Source organism: Nematolebias whitei, chromosome 10, assembly GCF_014905685.2.
Source record: "Nematolebias whitei isolate Nwh7 chromosome 10, NemWhi1, whole genome shotgun sequence".
NCBI lineage: Eukaryota > Metazoa > Chordata > Actinopteri > Cyprinodontiformes > Rivulidae > Nematolebias > Nematolebias whitei.
The window spans coordinates 49,642,326-49,663,395 of record NC_056507.1 but is presented as its reverse complement, the minus strand read 5'-3'; the positions used below and the strand labels follow the sequence as shown (position 1 = coordinate 49,663,395).

General features: G+C 42.5%; 1 protein-coding gene across 1 annotated transcript in view; it reads right to left on the bottom strand.

Annotated features, from left to right (window-relative positions):
* Window positions 1-2,336: 2,336 nt before the first annotated feature.
* Window positions 2,337-21,070, bottom strand: part of LOC119416531 (NT-3 growth factor receptor-like) — a 55,809-nt gene continuing 37,075 nt past the window's right edge. Inside the window, exons 4-5 of the mRNA XM_037683760.1 lie at window positions 12,757-12,915; window positions 2,337-2,522 (exon numbers count right to left, since the gene is read on the bottom strand). Coding sequence (XP_037539688.1) covers window positions 2,337-2,522; window positions 12,757-12,915 — 345 coding nt within the window. The remainder of the gene's footprint in view (window positions 2,523-12,756; window positions 12,916-21,070) is intronic.

The following is a 21,070-nucleotide window of genomic DNA, read 5'->3' as shown; positions in this document are numbered from 1 at the left end:
TCATTTCCAGCAGAGCTGGATCCGCTCAGCCATGACGTTTTCCCTCGCTGTTTCCTCATCCTGGCCTGGACGCCAGCTCTAGATCCCCGCTTTCTTCTCCGGCCTCGTTGCTTTGCCAGCAGCAGGTATTCGGGTGATGACGTGGCACATTCAAAACGTAGAGGGAAAAACTCCGCATACCTGGCCCAGGTAACGCAGGTATCCTCCATATAATATTTTATGGAAAATAACGTGTGCCGATCATATTGATATTGATTAACAGCCAAAGTAAAGTTGTTTGATAGGCTAGATAAAGCAAAATATAATACTAAACAAATCACAAGAATATGAGACAGATGAGACGGAACAGAAGTCCAGCCGTACACAGGCACCATCTTGGATGTATGTATTAATCTGTCCTCCAACTCTAATGTTAAAAATCTTGGTGTTATTTTTGATCAGGACATGTCTTTTATCCCCCACATTAAAAACGTTACTAGAACCTCCTTCTTCCACCTGCGTAATATCACTAACATTAGAAACATCTGATCTAAAGATGATGCAGAAAAACTGGTCCATGCATTTGTCACGTCTAGACTGGACTATTGCAATGGTTTATTATCTGGGTGTCCAAATTCTTCTTTAAAACATCTTCAGTTGATCCAAAATGCTGCTGCTTAACTGGAGTTAGTAGGATAGATCATATACATAAATTGAAATGAAATTAATTGTATTACTACTTTGTAGTTTTTCACGTATCATGGGGTGGCTGAGAACAGAAACTCCCACGATAAACGAAGGACTACAGTACAGTACACTATGATCATCATGACCTCATCAGCCGTGACTTCAGGCTTAGAGTACAAAATGTGAAGAAAACATGAACTCATCATCAATTGTGGACATCAGGCTTCTGCTGGTGTGAATGATCAATGGATTGTTTTTGAGAAATAGTAAATGGAATGGTAAGTGGACTGTACTAATATACAGTAGCACTTTTCTATCTTATCAAGAGACTCACAGCATTTTAACACTACAATCTGTGCCCTCATTTACTCATTCATACAGCACTCTACTGTTTCTGTTCATGGAATGATCAGTGTTTTAGATCACATTCATACACCAATGGGACACACATCGGAGGCAATCAGGGGTTCACTGTCTTGCTCAGAAACTCTTAGGGATGTGACTGCTGGTGGAATCAAACCCCCAACTCTTGCATTGAAGGATGACTGCTCTAACCACCCAGCCACAGCCGCCCCATGAAACATTTGTTTCATAAACTTGAAGAACAGTTAAAAAATCAACAATTGTTTAGCTAACCATTAGCCTAGCCCATAGGCACCACAACAATTATATGTGAAGGGGACTTGTGCCTCCCATATTAAAAAAAAATCATTTGGAATCCCCACACACACACATTTACCATGAAATATAAATTCACCCAGCGCTGTTTCCATTTCTTCCTGAATGAATCCATTCCACTTGATTAAAATTAGAATTCTCAAACCACTAATGTCCACTCCATGTTTTCCTGATTACCTACAACAACTCCACACCAAGGTCATCTGTCTTGGCAGGGCGCTCACAGGAGGAGGGAGAGACACATCTGTTTTGCACGGGGGGAGATGCATGAGAGAAGCAGAGTGTGCTCTATTCACACAAGGAGGGCTATTTGTCAGGCTACTTCTTGTTGTGCCATTATCTCTAAAATAGTTATTGAATCAAGCATTTACTTATGTGGGTAAACAGTCTGCTGAAATAAACCAGAATGATGCAGGAAATGGCATCTACTTGATTAAAAATTTTGAATTTTGACCCCACAGAACCCCCACCAATGTGTCTCACCCCCCAACCTCCACATTACAAATGCTTCTGATTCCAATAGCCTAGCCTGAACAAAAACTTTTGCCTTTTTCTTGTTCCTTTATGCTCCCTGACTGATGTCACGGCTAAGAAATTACTACTATCACACGGAACATCACCAAACTTTTAATAACTCATGCGGTTTCAGGCCTCCTCAGAGCTCCAGTCATCTGTACAGGGTTAATGCAAATGTTTTCATAACACAAAATTGATTATTCAGATGAACAGGAACAAATAAAACTTTCCAAACAAGGACAATCGTTAATACACCTAATCTGTCTTAAACACAACATCCATTTTGCATTAATAATTTGTTATAATTATGAGTTCAAGTTAAAAAAAAATGACTACATGGTCTGTGTAATCTGTTTCATTCCTGTCTTAATTTGTCCCATTGCTTCTACAAAATGAATCCTTCGTCTACCTCCACTTAACTCCAGGAAGTGAGTCTGTTTGAGGCCATTTCTGAGTCCACATGAGTGTTTCTATCCTCATCCCAGGATATCCAGATAAACGGGTGCAGCTTTCACCAGAACAACAAGCTTCTTCTGAATGTCTTTAATGACGAGGCGCTGTTGTGGCTCCCTTTGCCAGCAACCCAGCATCATGTCATAGACCTCCTTGGGGCAGAGTCTTGGGCACTCCAGTACCTTTCCTTGAGTAATGCACTCTATTACCTGAAAAGAAGAAAAGTGGTAAAAATGATTAAAGGTGATTTTCACAGAAGAAACATGCTGCAACAAGCCAGTGTCAGTTAGTCTGCTGGACATTTGATGGGAAATGAATCCTTCCAAAATGAAACACAAGTACCACTGTAGCCCCTGATTTCCCTGCAGAGGCATGACTTAACTTTGTTGGATACCAGTCATGCAGTCTGCCACCAGCTGGTGTTTTTATTCAAACAAGAGCAGAGAACATTAAATACATTAAATAATTAAATATATTCACCACTGACACCAGTGGAACTCCAGTAAGCCCTAAAAAGCATGTCAAATAAAAAGGCTCCAGGTCCAGATGTATTTCCAGCAGTTCTACAAATAATTCTGGAATATCCTGGCACCACTATTTCACAGAATGCTACAAGAAACTGAGAAAAATAACAGACTTCCAAAAAATATAAATTTTGCCAACATTAGTCTCCTGTTAAAACCAGGCAAAGATCCTGTATTACCTACCAGTTATCGTCCCATATCTCTTATCAACGTTGATCTTAAAATAATTTGTAAAGCCCTCTCAAAAAGATTAGAAAAGGTAACTCCTCTAATAATACATCCAGACCAAACTGGTTTTATAAAAGGGAGACATTCAGCCACAAATTCACGCAGATTATTTACTTTAATTGATTATTCTTACAGTAAAAATATTGAAACTGCAATATTCTCTCTAGATGCAGAAAAAGCCTTCGATAGAGTTAACTGGAAATTTTTATTTGCAGCCTTACATAAATTTGGTTTTGGAAATTATTTCATAAACTGGTTAAAAATATTATACAGTTCTCCTTCAGCATGCATTAGGACAAATAATCAAATATCTGCTAGCTTTCTTCTGCAAAGGGGCACCAGGCAGGGATGTCCACTCTCCCCCTCACTGTTTGCTATTTTCATCGAACCGCTAGCCGCAGCAATCAGGCAAACTACAGATATTAAATCCAAAAAAGTTCAATCTGGTCCTCTGGACATTCAAAAAAAACAAAAAACAAAACAAAGCAAAAAAATGTAGAAACGTTTTGTCCCTCATCCTGAGGACTTCCTCAGTCTGAGCTGCTGTTTTCAGCTCAGTCTCTTAAATAGCACCGTCTCAGAGTGGATCAACCAGTTTGCTGCTGACAACCAGAACCAGCTGATCACATGCTCAAGAAGGACCATCAGCCTAACAATGGATAATTAACACACTGATGGCTGTTTACTGTTCACAGAGGGCTGAGTGATACTAGCAATCACAGCATTGTAAGAGGGGGACAGTTGAACACGGAGGCCTCCACCTCTGTTTAACGATGGACGGTTTCTTTTCACAAAGATGGCCTCCTTTACTCCTCTCTCAAACCATCGTTCCTCTCTGTCCAGGATGTGAACATCTTCATCCCTGAAAGAGTGACCGCTGGCCTGGAGATGAGTGTAGACCGCAGAGTCCTGGCCTGATGATGTTGATCTTCTGTGCTGGGCCATCCTTTTGGCCAGTGGCTGTTTAGTTTCCCCGATGTAAGACTGATCACAGCCCTCCTGACACTGAACAACATACACAACATTACTCTGTTTGTGCCGGGGGACTGGATCTTTGGGATGAACCAGTCTTTAATGTATTTTGGGGTTTAAAAGCCACTGGGACGTTATGTTTAGAAAATAAACGTCTCAGTTTCTCTGATACTCCCTCAACATACGGAATGACCACTGGTCTGGGTCTGGGTTCCTCCTTTTCACCTGATGGCTGACTGGAGTCCTGTTTGGGTTTCTTCTCTGCTTTCAGGAAGGCCCAGTTAGGATATCCACATTGCTCTAGAGCCTGTTTTGTGTAGGATTTCTCCTTCTGCCTGGCTCCTGAGCTAGTGGGGACGCTGTCTGCTCTGTGATACAGAGTCCTGATGACTCCTAACTTGTGCTCCAAAGGGTGATGGGAGTCAAACTGCAAATACTGGTCTGTGTGGGTGGGTTTGCGGTACACCTCGGTTTGCAAATGTCCTCTATCAGAGACTGAGACCTCACAGTCCAAGAAAGCCAACTTGCCATTTTTTTCATCTTCTCGTGTGAACTTGATGTATTTATCCACAGAGTTGATGTGGTCAGTAAAATGTTGGACTTCCTGAGATTTAATTTTAACCCAGGTGTCGTCAACATACCTGAACCAATGACTTGGTGGTGTCCCTGAAAAGGACGTCAAGGCTCTCTTTTCTACCTCCTCCACATGGAAGTGATAATAAAATTGATGAACAAAATAAACTGGTATCAATATTTTCATCTCCACAGTAGGTTTGGTGTCAAGGAAAAGAAACCAGGAAGGACTGATGGTGGTGGATTTTGCCAAGAGAATGGAAATGGCTGTAGTCAACATATATTTCCAAATGAGGGAAGAACATAGAGGGACCTATAAGAGTGGAGGAAGGAATATGCAGGTCGACTACATTCTGTGTAGAAGAGGAAACCTGATGGAGATTGGAGACTGTAAGGTTGTGGCAGGGGAGAGCATGGCCAGACAGCATTGGATGGTTGTGTGTAGAATGACCGTTGTTGTGAAGAAGAGACAAAGAGTAAAATCAGAGAATAAGACCAAAAGGTGGAAGCTGAAAAAGGAAGCATGTTGTGAGAAATTCAGAGAGGAGCTGTTAAAGACTATGGGTAGTAAGAAAAAGCTTCCAAATAACTGGGCTACTACAAGGTATTTAGAGAGACAGGTAGAAAGGTATTTGGTGTGTCATCTGGACAGAGAATGGATGATAAGGAAAGCTGGTGGTAGAATAGTGAAGTGAAGGACGCCGTCCAAAGCAAGAGCTTAGCCAAGAAAAAACATGACAATGAGAAGACTGAAAAGAGGAGACAGGAATATAAGGAGATGGGATGTAGAACAAATAGGGAGGTAGCTAAGGCAAAGCAGAAGGTGCATGATGAGTTGTATGGGAGGCTGGACACTAAAGAGGATGAGAAGGACTTGTACCGATTAGCAAGACAGAGGGATCAGGCTAGAAAGGATGTACAGCAGATTAGGCTTGTTAAAGATAGGAATAGTAATGTTCTAACAAGTGAAGAGAGGGTAGTGAATTCGGCCATCTGATCAAAACCTGCCTCTGAAGACCTTCATGGGACAGGAACTGTTATTTCATTGATTTGAATCCAGAAATACAAATTAGCTCATCCAGAGACTTTCTAATTGTATCCTGAAGTAATCAATTGAAATAACACTCTATTTTTATATTATCATTACTCTTTTACAATATCTTGATAATCAAAAGTGTGTGTAGTTCAAACCATTTTTAAATGTTGAAGTGAACCACTCATTTTAAATCAACTGTGAAACCTTATTAATGATTTTTTAATCCTCATTCAAAGTAGAAATCAAGTTAAATGTCTATGTTACAAAGTAATTATGCATTTTTGGTCTTCTGTCTGAAATAAGAAGAGTGATGTCAGTCAAAAGTCGGAGACAGTCGCAAACAAGTTGTTGGAACGAGCTGTCGTGTTTTTAAAACTCTCAGACAGTAAATAAGAGAACGGGCACCTGCGGTGTTTCTCACTTCGTCAAAACATTTCTCTGTCTGTCCCTAAACATTTCTGTTCTTTTCTTGACTTGTAAAAACCCTTTGACGTCACTAAAACCACACCCCTGTTGGTTCCTTCAACCAATCAGGACTTCCTAAAAGTGACCGGAAGCAGAACTCTTTAAAAGTCGACACTTCCTGGAACTGTTAGTTCCATTAGTCCCTCTGAGTTCATTTAGTTCTGCTGGTTCTGATGGAGTTCTTCTGGAGTTGCTCTGAGTCTTTTGAGTTCTTCTAAGTTTTTCTCAGACTCTGTCTTCTGAGTCGAGTTGGGATTATGGAGTCTTCCACATCTGAGTGGAACCTCTGATGGACTTACAGCTTGCTGTGTTTCCACCCGGGAGATGAGCGTGTTGTTGAACGGAGTACCGTCAATACTTTGGACGATTCTCAGCCATCCTGAGGAGACGCTGAAAGGTAGCGTTGAAATGGAACTCCATACCGGAGCTGACCTATCTTCTACAAAGGTAATGAGTCGCTTCACTACCGAGTGTACCGAGGCTGAGCTGGGGTCGGATGAAGGGTGCCATTCCTCGTCAACACACTTTCTTCATCCATCTTTTCTCTCCATTCAAACTCCTTCATTTCCCATCTTTAAACTTCTATCTTGCCAGTAATTAATCCAGATGCCTTCAGAAATGTCTGTTGTTTTTATTAAGTAAAACATGCCAAGTTTTATTAATCAGAACCAGATCAGTCTAATCAAGTGTACAATGTTTTGATGTTAAATTTTGATTCTGTTAATAAATGACCACATTCATTTTGATGGGTCAAAGAAAATTGGTGTCTCATGTCACTGATTAAACCATCTACAACACAATACCTCTGTCACATATCTGTCAAGTAGCTCGAAAAAGAGAGAACCTGTTATTAAAATATGACTGTAGTGGAGCTCTGAAGCTAACCAAGCTAATCGAGCCTTTTAGCACACTACAAGAGAGTGACGGGAAGATGGAAGGAGTACTTTCAGGAGCTAATGAATGAAGAGAATGAAAGAGAAAGAAGAGTAGAGGTCATGGAAACTGTGGACTAGGAAGTGGAAAAGATTAGTGAGGGTGAAGTCCAGAAGGCTCTGAAAAGAACGAAGAAGGGGAAGGGATTAAGACCTGATGACCAGTGGAGGTTTGGAAATGTCTTGGAGAGATGGCAGTGAGGTTTTTGACTCAAATATTCAATGGCATATTTGAGGGTGAGAAAATGCCTGAAGAATGGAAAAGAAATGTGCTAGTGCTGTCAAGTTAGGTGGATGAAAAGGGGTGAGGTCAAACTGCAAGTCTGGTGGAGGTGGACATTTGAAACAAAGCAATCTTAATGAATGAATGAGCAATAAAATAATTTTTGTGGGTGTGCTGATTAAAATAAAGATTTTATGTCTGTCTGTCAAGGTACTGAAACAATCAAATGCTATTATATTTTTTGTAATCAAAAGTTCCTTTATAATCTATTTTGTGATCAAAGAAGTATTCATTAAGTGAATGTAAGTTTGATCTGGATTTCACTTTTAATTGTTGAGTCAAGTGATTTTAGAAGAAGGATTTGTATACCTCTCTATTAGTAAATTTCCTTTCTCATTTAGGATTAGAAGAGCAAAGTTCAAAGTTAAGAAACAGTGTCACTTGAAGCAATACAGGTAGACAGGAAACTCAGCTTCACACACACATATCCTGTTACAAGATGTGTTGTCTTGTTCTGCCAAGGCACAAACTGTGAGTTTATACCTCTGTATTAGTAAGTTTTTTTCTCGTTAATGATTAAAAGTGAGTTTATCGCTCTATTAGTAAGCACTTTTTTACATTTAAGATTAAATGTTGAGAGTTGAGAAATAATAAGGGTGGCAACTGAATACGAGTATGTTAAGCAAAGCACCTGTCATGAGCTTACAACAAAAGTGGAAGTACGCTGTTTAGACAGCTGAGTGGTTGCATTAAAATGACATGCTGAAAAGAAAGGAGACAAACTTTTGAACTGTTGAAAAGTCTTCAAAATGCTTGACAAATTTTCAAAATGGATTTTAGATCAGAAACAAGCCAATCAGAGACAAGAGATTAGTTTAAAAAGACAAGATAGCAGACGAATGTCGGTCATTCATTTCGGGCAGAGATGGAACAGGGTTGTTAAGCTCTGAAGACTTGGATCAGATCTGAAGATTGAGGGAAGATTTTGGCTGCAGAAGTGCTGAAAAAACAACAAAGATGGAAACTTAAAGCAATGAAAAACCGCTCAGCAGCACATGATCACCCTTCAAGAGGACTGACCCCAGATAACTCTGAACAAGTCTCTGATTGGAATTAATAACATTTGATGACCGTTTTCAAACAAGGTTGTTGGAATTATTCTCCTTTTTCCTGGAAAACCAATCCAATCATGGGATTTGCGGTAGGAACCAGCCTTTTTGAACCATTTTACAGTATACAGCAGTTATGGCATAGGTCATTTACAAGAGATTATTATAAGAGATTGGTGCATCCACACCAAGAGGATTTTGGATTTTCACCCGTTTTTTGATTTTTATTTCATTCATTATACTACATTTTTTGAAACACATTTGTTTGCACTGCTGCTGGATTTTTGAAAGCTATAAAATGTAACCTTATGCAAATTTATGATTAAAAACACAAAGCATGAAAATCATAGAGTGTTGGACTCATTTTCCTGATGGAATCTGAATGATACATGCTCATTGCTGAACTTACTCAGGAAGTGTGCATGGTTCTGAGATTTTGGGAGGTTTTTAATGGTTACTTAATTAGATTTTTGAACAGCATCCCCATATGGCCAATTTGGCCTGGCCTAATAAAATTACCAGGTCTTGTACCAATTGCAAAACATCAAATAGAGGAAGGGCAGCCATAATGCAGGATACCTTTATGGTAAACTTTGCAGTCGCTGCTACTTGACTCTAAGAGCTGTGAGGTGAAATAGGGGTGCGTCCTGCAGATGAAGGTTGTTAGTGCCTGGTCAAATCTTTCTCGAACCCAGCCTAAGAGGGCCTGACCGTAGTCTTGTTTGGGTAATACTCAGAAGTCTAGGGGGTCAAATCACCGGTTAGACAAGGGCTGGAGGGGTGTTAAACCCTGCAACGAAGATAGTGCCCATTTTTAAGAACAAGGGTGATGTATAAAGTTGTAGCAACTAGACAGGATTTAAATTGATGAGTCACATGATGAAAATCTGGGAGAGAGTCGTGGAAGCAAAACTTAGATGAGAGGTCCAAAAAAGTTCAATCTGGTCCTCTGGACATTAAAAAAAAACAAAAAAAAAACAAAGCAAAAAAAATGTAGAAATGTTTCATCTCTCAGGGATGAAGATGTTGACATCCTGGACAGAGTGGAACGATGGTTTGAGAGAGGAGTAAAGGAGGCCATCTTTGTGAAAAGAAACCGTCCATCATTAAACAGGGGTGGAGGCCTCCAGGTTCAACTGTCCCCCTCTTACAATGCTGTGATTGCTAGTATCACTCAGCCCTCTGTGAGTAGTAAACAGCCATCAGTGTGCTAATGATCCATTGTTAGGCTGATGGTCCTTCTTGAGCATGTGATCAGCTGGTTTTGGTTGTCAGCAGCAAACTGGTTGATCCACTCTGAGAAGGTGCTATTTAAGAGACTGAGCTGAATACAGCTCCTCAGACTGAGGAAGTCTCTCGGATGAGAGATGAAATGTTTCTACTTTTCTTTTTTTTGCTTTGTTTTGTTTTTTGTTTTTTTGAATGTCCAGAGGACCGGCTTGAACTTTTTTGATTTTTCTACCTGGATTATTGAGCATGCATCAGGATATGTTAGATGAGAGGTGATTATTTGTGAGCAGCAGTATGGTTTCATGCCAAGAAAGAGCACCACAGATGACATGTTTGCTTGAGAATGCTGATGGAGAAGTAATAATAATAATAATAATAATACATTTTATTTGTAGGCGCCTTTCTTGGCACTCAAGGTCACCTTACAATGTCAATCATAAAAACAGACACAATATTATACACACAGTAAAAACAAGTAAAATAGAATTAAAATAAGACAATGCAGTTGCAATCACAGAGTGTAGGCTTCTTTAAACAGATGTTTTGAGTTTGACTTTGAAATGTGGCAGTGAGTCTGTTTTACGAATATCAGGTGGGAGTGAGTTCCAGAGCTGGGGAGCAGAGCAGCTGAATGCTTTGCTCCCCATAGTACCAAGACGGGCAAGGGGAACAATGAGCTGAATAGAAGAAGAGGATCTGAGGGTACGATCGGGTGTAGCGATGTGAACAAGGTCCGAAAGGTATGGAGGAGCGAGGGGGTGGACAGCTTTGAAGGTAAGGAGGGGTATTTTGTAGTTGATGCGATATGGGATGGGAAGCCAATGAAGTTGTTGTAAAACAGGTGTGATGTGATGGATTGATGGGGTCCGTGTAATGATACGGGCAGCTGAATTTTGGACCAGTTGTAATTTATGGAGGGTTTTCTGAGGTAGGCCAAAAAGAAGAAAATTACAATAATCTAAACGAGAGGTGACCAGACTGTGAACCAAAACAACAGTGGAGTGAGGAGTGAGGGAAGGACAGAGACGATTAATATTTCGAAGATGAAAGTAGGCTGACCGAGTGCTATTATTGACATGAGAGGAAAAGGAGAGGGTGCTATCAAGGATGACACCCAGACTCTTAACCTGATAGGAGGGAAAGATGGAAGAGTAATCAACTGAAATGGAAAAGCTATGATGTTTATTTAGTATTGATTTAGTGCCAATTAAAATAAGTTCTGTTTTATTGCAATTTAGTTTAAGAAAGTTTGAAGTGAACCAGTGTTTTATTTCAAACAAACAATCAGTGAGGGACAAAGGTGGAAGTGTTGAGTTAGGTTTGGTTGAGAGATAGAATTGGGTGTCATCCGTGTAGCAGTGAAACTGAATATGATGTTTGCGAAAAATGAAACCAAGGGGGAGAAGGTAAATGATAAACAACAAGGGTCCCGGGACAGAGTCCTGTGGAACACCTGAGGTAACAGATACAGGATGAGATATGGAAGATTTTAACTGAACAACCTGAGTGCAAAGTACAGTACAGAGACGATCAGAAAGAACTCCATTGTGTCTTTGTGGATTTAGAAAAAGCACATGACAGGGTGTCAAGTGAGGAGGTGTGTTATTGCATAAGGAAATTTGGAGTGGCAGATAATTATTTTAGATTGTTACAGGACATGTATGAGGACAGCAGGAATGTGGTGAGATGTGCTGTATGAGTGACAGATAGCTTCAAGGTAGAGATGGGATTGCATCTGGGATCGGCTCTGAGCCCCTTCTTATTTGCTCTGTGATAGACCGACTAACAGATGAGGTCAGGCAGGAATCCTTGTGGACTATGATGTTTGCAGATGACATTTTTTGATCTGTGGTGAAAACACAGAACAGGTGGAAGAGAACTTGGAGAGGTGGAGGTATGCACTTGAAAGAAGAGGAATGAAATTTGGCTGTAGTAAGACAGAGTACATGTGTGTGAATGAGAGGGAGGCCAGTGGAACAGTGAGGCTGCAAGGAGCAGAGGTCACAAATGTGCAGGAATTGAAGGACTTGGGGTCCACTGTCCAGAAAAATAGGGAAGGTGGTAAAGAGGTGAAGAAGATAAGCCAGATAGGATGGAGTGGATGGAGAAAAGTTTCAGAAGTGATTTGTGACAAAAGTGTGTCAGCAAAGGTCAAAGGAAAAATTTACAAGACAATGGTGAGACTAGTTATGTTGTATGGTCTGGCGACAGTGGCACTGGCAAAAAGACAGGAGCCATGGTAAATGGTAAGTGGACTGTACTTATATAGCACCTTTCTCTCTTATTGAGATACCCAAAGTGCTTTACACTACAATCTGTGCCCTCATTTACCCATTCATACAGCACTCTACTATATTTATATAAAGAATAATCAGAGCTTTATCACATTCATACACCGATGGGACACACATTGAAGGCAATGCGAGGTTCAGTGTCTTGCCCAGGGACATTTCGGCATGTGACTGTTGGTGGAATCAAACTGCCAACTTTGGAGGATGACTGCTCTAACCACTCACAGCCTCAGCCACAGCTGCCCTGGATAATTGGTGAAATGAAGATGTTAAGGTTCTCCTTAGGAGTGAAAAGTGTCGATAAGATTATAAATGAGGTCATCAGAGGTACAGCACAGGTTGAACAAGTGGGAGACAAAGTTAGAGAGGTCAGACTGAAATGTTTGGACATGTCCAGAGGAGGAACAATGGGAATATTGGTAGAAGGATGTTAGAAATGCACCTGCCAGGAAAAAGACAAAGAAAAAGGCCAAAAAGGAGATACAGTATATGGATGAAGTTAGAGAGTACATGGAGGTAGTTGGAGTGAGGACAGAGGATGCAGAGTGATATGGAGGAGGATGACTCGCTGTGGCAACCCCTGAAGAGGGAAAAGCTGAAAGAAGAAGAATTGATATGCATTGATAAGAACTTTTGCTATTTTTGGATGTAACTGGGACCTTGATTACACAGTTTTGTTCCACCTCATGCACCACATGTGATGCAAATGACAAAGAAACTTGAACTTCAACTTGGTGTATGGAAATGGTGTGTTTTTGAACACTTCATCGATGTTTGGGGCTGCAGGTGCATGAGCTCATCACAGCAGCTAGTAACATTCTCCTTGTATCATGTTCCAATATGTCTGGTTGTTGTTTTACCTCATTATTGGCGAGTTGAAACCACGGCTGTTTGCCGTAAGTGAAGATCTCCCACAGGATGACCCCGAAGCTCCACACATCGCTCTCTGTGGTGAACTTCCTGTACATTATACTCTCTGGGGGCATCCAGCGAATAGGCAACATGGTGTGACCACCCACCTGAACACACACACACACACACACACACACACACACACACACACACACACACACACACACACACACACACACACACACACACACACACACACACACACACAAGAGAGGTTTGAAACAGGTTTGATGCATGGACATGAAAAATGTATACATGTTCTAAAAGTAATGAAAACTAACGTTCCATTGAATTTATTGATGAACAAAAGTTACCTTAGATGCAATCTGTTGGTTTCTTTAGGTCACTATTTACTAATTGAAGTTTTTTAAGTACACTGAATTAGACTGTGTTATACTATAACTGGGTTGAATGATTTTAACTGAGCAGGATTCATGATTTGGACTTTTATTTAGTGCCCTGGCATGATATCTGTCCATCAATTGCCACAGCTACATTTGAATGTTCATTTGAATCCTTGTTTTCAGAGGCATGTCTGGATAAATGTTGTCTTTGGATGAAAAATGAGTCGCTGAGGAGGGCTGTACACACAAACCATGAGGCTAGATTTCCCTACAAAGCTGAATATTAATGAGGAGATGCTGTAGGGTTTTAAGGTAAGATGACCTACAAGCTGAAATAATCACCAAACTTCATCACAGTTGGTCAAGAAGAAAGTGGCAGCAGCGTCAAAACCATTGGAAGTAAAAGCTGTTTGAAGAACTTTCTCTTATTTTGAGACCACAGCTAACCATCTAACCAGTTAAACATCATGCATGGTGCATGCTGAGCTATGGTGTAGCTCCTCATGACACTTTGAGCAAGAAATTTGAAAACTTGGAGGCGTTGCCAAGGTGTAATGATGCTCAGAAGGTCCATGACTTAAAGAGTTTATGACTGAATTTCTTTAGGACTTGTTGGAGCTTGGAGAGAAACACAGCTTGGAGAGTATCCTGATACATGCTCAATAATCCATGTGACTTAACTTTTTTAGATTTTTCCGTCAGGTCCTCTGGATGGGTTCAGACAACTTGGAGAGGGCCCACTACATAATAAATCAAGCTTGCCACCATGAACAATGTTCCTTAGAGTGACAGGTTCAAACCAGGAATACTACTCTACACTTTGCCAGAGAAGGTTACCCTCTGCTACCCAACAAGAAATGGCTTTACATTCCCCCAGATTTCAAACTGACTGCATTCAGAATCAGAATCAGAATGCCTTTATTGTCATTATACGCAGTACAATGAAATTAAGAGCCACTCCTTTTTCCAGTGCAAAAACACGTCTTAAGAAAACACACATTAAACACACACTAAAAATATAAAAAATGTAACGCAATATAGATATAATAATGAAAGTAAAAAATACAAGTATTACACAATTGTATTGCACATTATGGATATTAGTGAGGTAGTTAAGGTGACTGAGGGTATGAAATGTCAGTAGTATTGCACAGTAGAAGTCCAGGGGTTTGGGAGGGATTCAGAACCTGGCCAAGGAACTGGACCACCTTATCATGAACATGGAGCTTGAGATCTCATACTGCAGGCTTACTTGTGGTTCCTAGAGTTTCCAAAAGCAGAATGGAATGCAGAGCTTTCATTTATCATGCTCCTCTCTTGTGGAACCAGGGCTTAATTTGGGAGAGTGGTGGCGCAGAGGTTAGAGAAGATAGGTCTGTGATCTGAAAGTCGCAGGTTCAACTCCCGGTACCATCAACATCAAAATGTGGGTGGAAAAGGTGTAACACCCACATGTGCCTCCACCCTCATTTACCCCACTCTGGGCCCTTGAACAAGGCTCCTAACCCCCATCATTTGCTCCCCAAAACAGGCCTCTTTTGAAAATGAGTTCTCATGACTCAATGAGACTACTTGTCCAATAAAATTCCGAAAAATTATGTCAACCTAAAACAGCTGAATACTTACATTGCCTTTTTACAGGAACCTCATGTGTGTTCTGCAGATAGTGGAAAATTGCCAAAAAATGATCTAGTCAGGTGTTTCAGTCTAATTTCCAATCCAAATCTAGAGGGGTAGCTATTATAGTTGGTAGACAGGTGCAATTTACAGCCGCAAGTGTCCATGCTGATAATGTTGGGTGGTATGTTGTAGTAGTAGGGAAGTTGTGTACATGCTGCCAGTGATGTTGGTTTTGGTGTATTCTCCCAACTTGTACGACTCTACATTTTTTAGTATACTCCTCAAATATACTATATATGTCAACACATGGTCTTATAATTGGCGGTGATATAAATTGTGTGCTTTCATCTCTTGACCGTAGTTTGATGGAGAAAACCACTTTGACTAATGCCCCTTTTCCACAGTTACGGTGTGGATCAGGCCAGTTCGGGTCAGCTCAGATCGGCTCGTGTCTCGTTGCTGTAAGGATGGTACCTTTTGCTGTTTCTGTTTGTGTCTGTGTTTCCCTAGTGTTTCCTCGTCAGTTTAATTGTTGCCACCTTTGTCTCGTCACACCTGTTGTAATCACGTCTTGTCTTGTCCTTGTATATAAGCCTCCTGTTCTGTGTTGTTCCTTTGTCGGGTCGTATTCGTTGGGTCTCCTGTGTTCTCCTGCGTCTTCTGAGTCTTCCCTGAGTTTCCTGAGTCCCTTCTGAGTTTCCCTCCTGAGCCTTCTATTGATGTAAGTTTTGCTGCCACGTCAGCTTATTGTTTAGTTCTTTTTTCATCATTAAAGATATCTATTTTTGTAATCTGCCGAGTTGAGTCCTGTCTGCACTACTGGGTTCGTTCCTGACCACCAAATCCTGACAGTTGCATTTCCATTTACACTTCTGGACCGGCTCTGGAGACGGGGTCCAGGATCCAACTCGTCTTAACACCTGGTGGCGGTAGTGCTCCCTTAAGCTATTTTCTAGCCACCACTAAATGTATTAGAAGAAGAGCACCCTGAAGGTTTTGTCACACGATGTTGTGGAAGAGATGTCATGCTTTAATGGAGTACCTCATGAGCTGTAACTTTTAAACCTGATTCATAAACCCACCTTACTGCCTTCCCTGCCTGCTTTAAACCCATATGTTTTCCATTTTAGTATATATTTTACAAATAAAGATGTATTAAAATATCTTCACTTTTATTGTTTACAGATATGCACAAGGTTCATGTTAAAATTGTAAAACATCGCACTGTGCTGTAATCTTTGAAACTGCTTTTACAATAAGCTACAGACCTGAAAACATCCATCCATTTTCTTCCGCTTATCCAGGGTCAGGCCGCAGGGGTAGCAGCCTAAGTAGGGTGGCCCAGATTTCCCTCTCCACAGCCACTTGGTCCAGCTCCTCCAGGGGAATCCCAAGGAGTTCCCAGGCCAGGCGAAAAACATAGTTCCTCCAGTGTGTCCTGGGCCTTCCTCTGGGCCTCCTCCCAGTGGGACGTGTTTGGAACACCTCACCAGGGAGGCGTCCAGGAGGCATCATAAACAGATGCCCGAGCCAACTTAACTGGCTCCTCTTGACGTGGAGAAGCAGCGGCTCTACTCTGAGTCCCTCCCAGATGATCGAGCTTCTCACCCTATCTCTAAGCGAGAGTCAAGACACCCTGCAGATAAAACTCATTTCGGCCGCTTGTATCCGAGATCTCGTTCTTTCGGTCACAACCCAAAGCTCATGACCATAGATGAGGGTGGGAACATAGATCGATCGGTAAATTGAGAGCTTCGCCTTTTGACTCAGCTCTCACTTCACCACGACATACCTGTACAGCGCCCGCTTCACTGCAGATGCTGCACCTATCCGCCTATCGATCTCACATTCCATTATTCCCTCATTCGTGAACAAGACTCCAAGATACTTGAACTCCTCCACTTGGGGCAGGACCTCCTCCCTGACCCGGAGAGGGCACTCTAGCCTTTTCTGGCTCAAGACTATGGCCTCGTATTTAGAGGAAATTATCCTCATCCCGGCCGCGTCACAATCGGCTGCAAACCGCTCCAGAGAAAGCTGTAGATCACGCTCTGATGAAGCCAATTTTTTTTTTCATTTACCCTTTATTTATACAGGTAGTCTCATTGAGCCACGAGAACTCATTTTCAAGAGAGACCTGTTTAGGGAGCAGATGGTGGGGGTTGAGGGCCTTGCTCAGGGGCCCAGAGTGGGGGCGAATGAGGGTGGAGGGAGGTGTGGGTGTTTCACCTTTTCTACCCACATTTTTTGATGTTGACGGTACCGGGAGGTGAACCTATGACTTTCTGATCGCAAGCCCATCTTCTAACCTCTGCCTCACCACTCCCCCAATAGGACCACATCATCTACAAAAAGCAGAGACGTAATCCTAAGGCCACCAAAATGGATGCCCTCAACACCTTGGCTGCACCTAGAAATTCTGTCCATAAAAGTTATGAACAGAATCAGTGACAAAGGGCAACCTTGGCGGAGTCCAACTCTCACCGGGAACAAGCCTGACTTACTGCCGGGAATGTGGAACAGGCTCTGACACCGGTCATACAGGGACCTAACAGCCCATATCAAAGGGACCGGTTCCCCATACTCCCAGAGTACCCCCCACAGGGTTCCCCTAGGGACGCAGTCGAACGCCTTCTCCAAGTCCACAAAGCACATGTAGACCAGTTGGGCAAACTCCCACACACCCTCCAGGACCCTGCTGAGAGTATGAAGCTGGTCCAGTGTTCCACGACCAGGACGAAAACCACACTGCTCCTCCTGAACCTGAGGTTCGACTATCCGACGGACCCTCCTCTCCAGAACCCCCGAATAGACCTTACCAGCGAGGCTTAAGAGCGTGATCCCCCTATAGTTGGAACACACTCTACGGTCCCCCTTTTTGAATAGGGGGACCACCACCCCGTTCTGCCAATCCAGGGGAACTTCCCCGATGTCCACGCAATATTGCAGAGTCGCGTAAGCCAACACAATCCTACAACATCCAGAGCCTTAAGGAACTCTGGGCAAATCTCATCCACCCCTGGGGCCCTGCCCACGAGGAGCTTTTTAACCACCTTGGTGACCTCAGCACCAGAGATTGGAGGGCCCGACCCATGGTCCCCAGGCTCCGCTTCCTCAGTGGAAGACGTGCCGGTGGAATTGAAGAGGTCTTCAAAGTATTCTGCCCACTGACCCACGACATCCCGAGTTGAGGTCAGCAGCATACCACTCCTACTATAAACAGTGTTGGTGGCGTACTGCTTTCCCCTCCTGAGATGCCGGATGGTAGACCAGAATCTCCTCGAAGTCATGCAGAAGTCATTCTCCATGGCCTCTCCAAACTCCTCCCATGCCCAAGTTTTTGCCACAGCGACCACCCGAGCCGCATGTCGCTTGGACTGCCGGTACCCATCAGCTGCTTCCGGGGTCCCACAGGCCAAAAAGGCCCGATAGGACTCCTTTTTCAGCCTGACAGCATCCCTCACCGACGGTGTCCACCATCGGGTTCGAGGGTTGCCGCCGCGACAGGCACCGACAACCTTGCGGTCGCAGCTCCAGTAAGCCACTTCAACAATAGAGGCACGGAACATGACCCACTCGGACTCAATGTCCCCCACCTCCCCCGGAACATGTTTGAAGTTCTCCTGGAGGTGGGAGTCTTACAGGAGACTCTGCCAGACATTCTCAGCAAACCCTCACAACGCGTTTGGGTCTGCCAGGTCTGACCGGCATCCTCTCACCACCAGGTAGTGATCAGTTGACAGCTCCGCCCCTCTCTTCACCCGAATGTCCAAGACATGTGACCGCAGATCAGATGAGACGATGACAAAGTCGATCATCGAACTGCGGCCTAGGGTGTCCTGGTGCCAAGAGCACATATGGACACCCTTATGCTTGAACATGGTGTTCGTTATTGACAATCCATGACGAGCACAGAAGTCCAACAACAGAACACCACACGGGTTCATATCAGAGGGGCCGTTCCTCCAAACCACACCCCTCCAGGTCTCACTGTCATTGCCCACGTGAGCAATGAACAAGGGAGTCCCCAGGAGGTGCACTTTCCAGTACCCCCTCCAAGGACTCAAAAAGGGTGGATAATCTGAACTGCCATTTGGTGCATAAGCACAAACGACAGTCAGAACCCGTCCCCCCACACGTAGGCGGAGGGAGGCCGCCCTCTAATTCACCGGGGAGAACCCCAACACACAGGCACCAAGATGGGGGGCAATAAGTATGCCCACTCCTGCTCGGCGCCTCTCACCAGGGGCAACTCCAGAGTGAAAGAGTGTCCAGCCCCTCTCAAGGAAACTGGTTCCAGGGCCAGAGCCATGAGTAGAGGTGAGTCCGACTATTTCTAGCCGGAACCTCTCAACCTCACACACCAGCTCAGTCTCCTTCCCCACCAGTGAGGTGACATTCCACGTCTCAATAGCCAGCTTCTGTAGCCGAGGATCAGACAGCCAGGGTCCCCGCCTTCAGCCACCACCCACCCCACATTGCACCCGACCCCTTTGGCCCCTCCCACAGGTGGTGAGCCCATGGGAAGGGGGACCCATGTCTCCTCTTCAGGCTGTGCCCGGCCGAGCTCCATGGGTAAAAGCCCGACCACCAGGCGCTCGTCCGTGTGTCCCACCTCCAGGCCTGGCTCTAGAGTGGGGCTCCGGTGACCCACGTCCGGGCGAGGGAACATCAAGTCCATGTATTTTACTCATCATACAGGTCTTTGGGCTAGGCTTTTTCTGGTCCCTCACCTTGAAAACAATTAGGTTACATTTTGTCCTTAAATTTTAAAAGTTTGTCTAATTAAATTTAAAAACATAAATGTATTATTTAATCTAAAAAAGTTAAGTCTGGTCCTCTGGACATTCAAAAAACAAAACAAACAAACAAAGAAACATTTATTGTTTATTTATTATAAACTGTATTGTTTGTTTTGTGAATGTCCAGAGGACCAGACTTAACTTTTTATATTTTTTTACCTGGATTATTGAGCAGCATCAGGATATTACTTAATAAATAGTCAGTTGGTCTGAAAACACCATGGGGTCCTATTAGAGTTGAAGAGGTGGATGTTGATGTCTGTGCCTCCCTGGTGAAGATGCTGCTTCCACAACCCTGAAGCAGAAGACGATGGATGGATGGATGGATGGATGGATGGACGGTGAAGGAGGAGACCATCAAACAGCAGGAGTGGTCAGTTCAGGTGAACTCCTGCCTGTTGGCTTCAGATCAGCTGTTCAAATCTCTGCAGGTTCAAATAAAAGGTGCACCAGGACTTTCAGCTGAATCTCTCGGGCCACAGTTGTAAAGGCCGATAACTGATAACTGTCTTTTCTGAATGTTTGACTGTTTTTGTGTCACTTCATCCTAGAACAAAACATTTATAACATAATAACAGTTGAGCAGATTCTGGTAATCTTTTCTTAGGATCCATTAAAGATCAAATGCAATTGGAAATTCTTCTCAACTTCCAGTATGAATTTACACAAACACTATATGAACTTAACATTGTAAAATTTGTTTAGGAAATTTAATGTTCAAGGACACCACTTAAGAAAAAAATTGTTTAATATGAAAAGTAAGAAGTGAAAAATATACAAAAATAAAAACTACTGCGTCCAACTAATGACTGTGTATCTGTGTGTCCCTTGTCTCACGGGCTTCATCCAGAAGAAGACACAAGTGTTGTTCCTGCTGTGTCCGCTTCAGTTCTTCATGTTCATTCAGTGATGAAATAAGACTTTTCTTTACTGGACTCTTTTCTCTTTCTCTTCACTAGAAAGAAGAAACAGGTGGTTAATTCAAGCTACATACTGTTTTTGAATAAATGCATGAAACAAAGAAAGGTGCAGCTAACAGCTATAATAGATATATTAATAATAATAAACTGATCAAATAAGAAAATGAAAAATAAATTGATTTAAAAATAATGAAAATAATATAATAACAGTGGATATATGAATCAGAAAGTTTTATACAGATACAGATATTCTTTATTGTCATTCACACCTCATGTGGTACATGTGGTGGATCAAAATTATGTTCACAGGGTCCCAGTTACATCCAACAATAAAATATAAAAGAAAAACAGTAATAAGATCTAAAGATATGAACTAAGAAAAACATCAACTAAAAATATGCTAAGCACTAATAGCATAAAAACATTAAACACAATACGCCGAACAGCAGCACGAACATGAGTCTGTGTGGACAGATGAGCATGAATGAACACAGCAACATGAAACAGATCAGCAGCAACATGGAGCAGTTCAGCAGCAACATGAAACAGATCAGCAGCAACATGAAACACATCAGC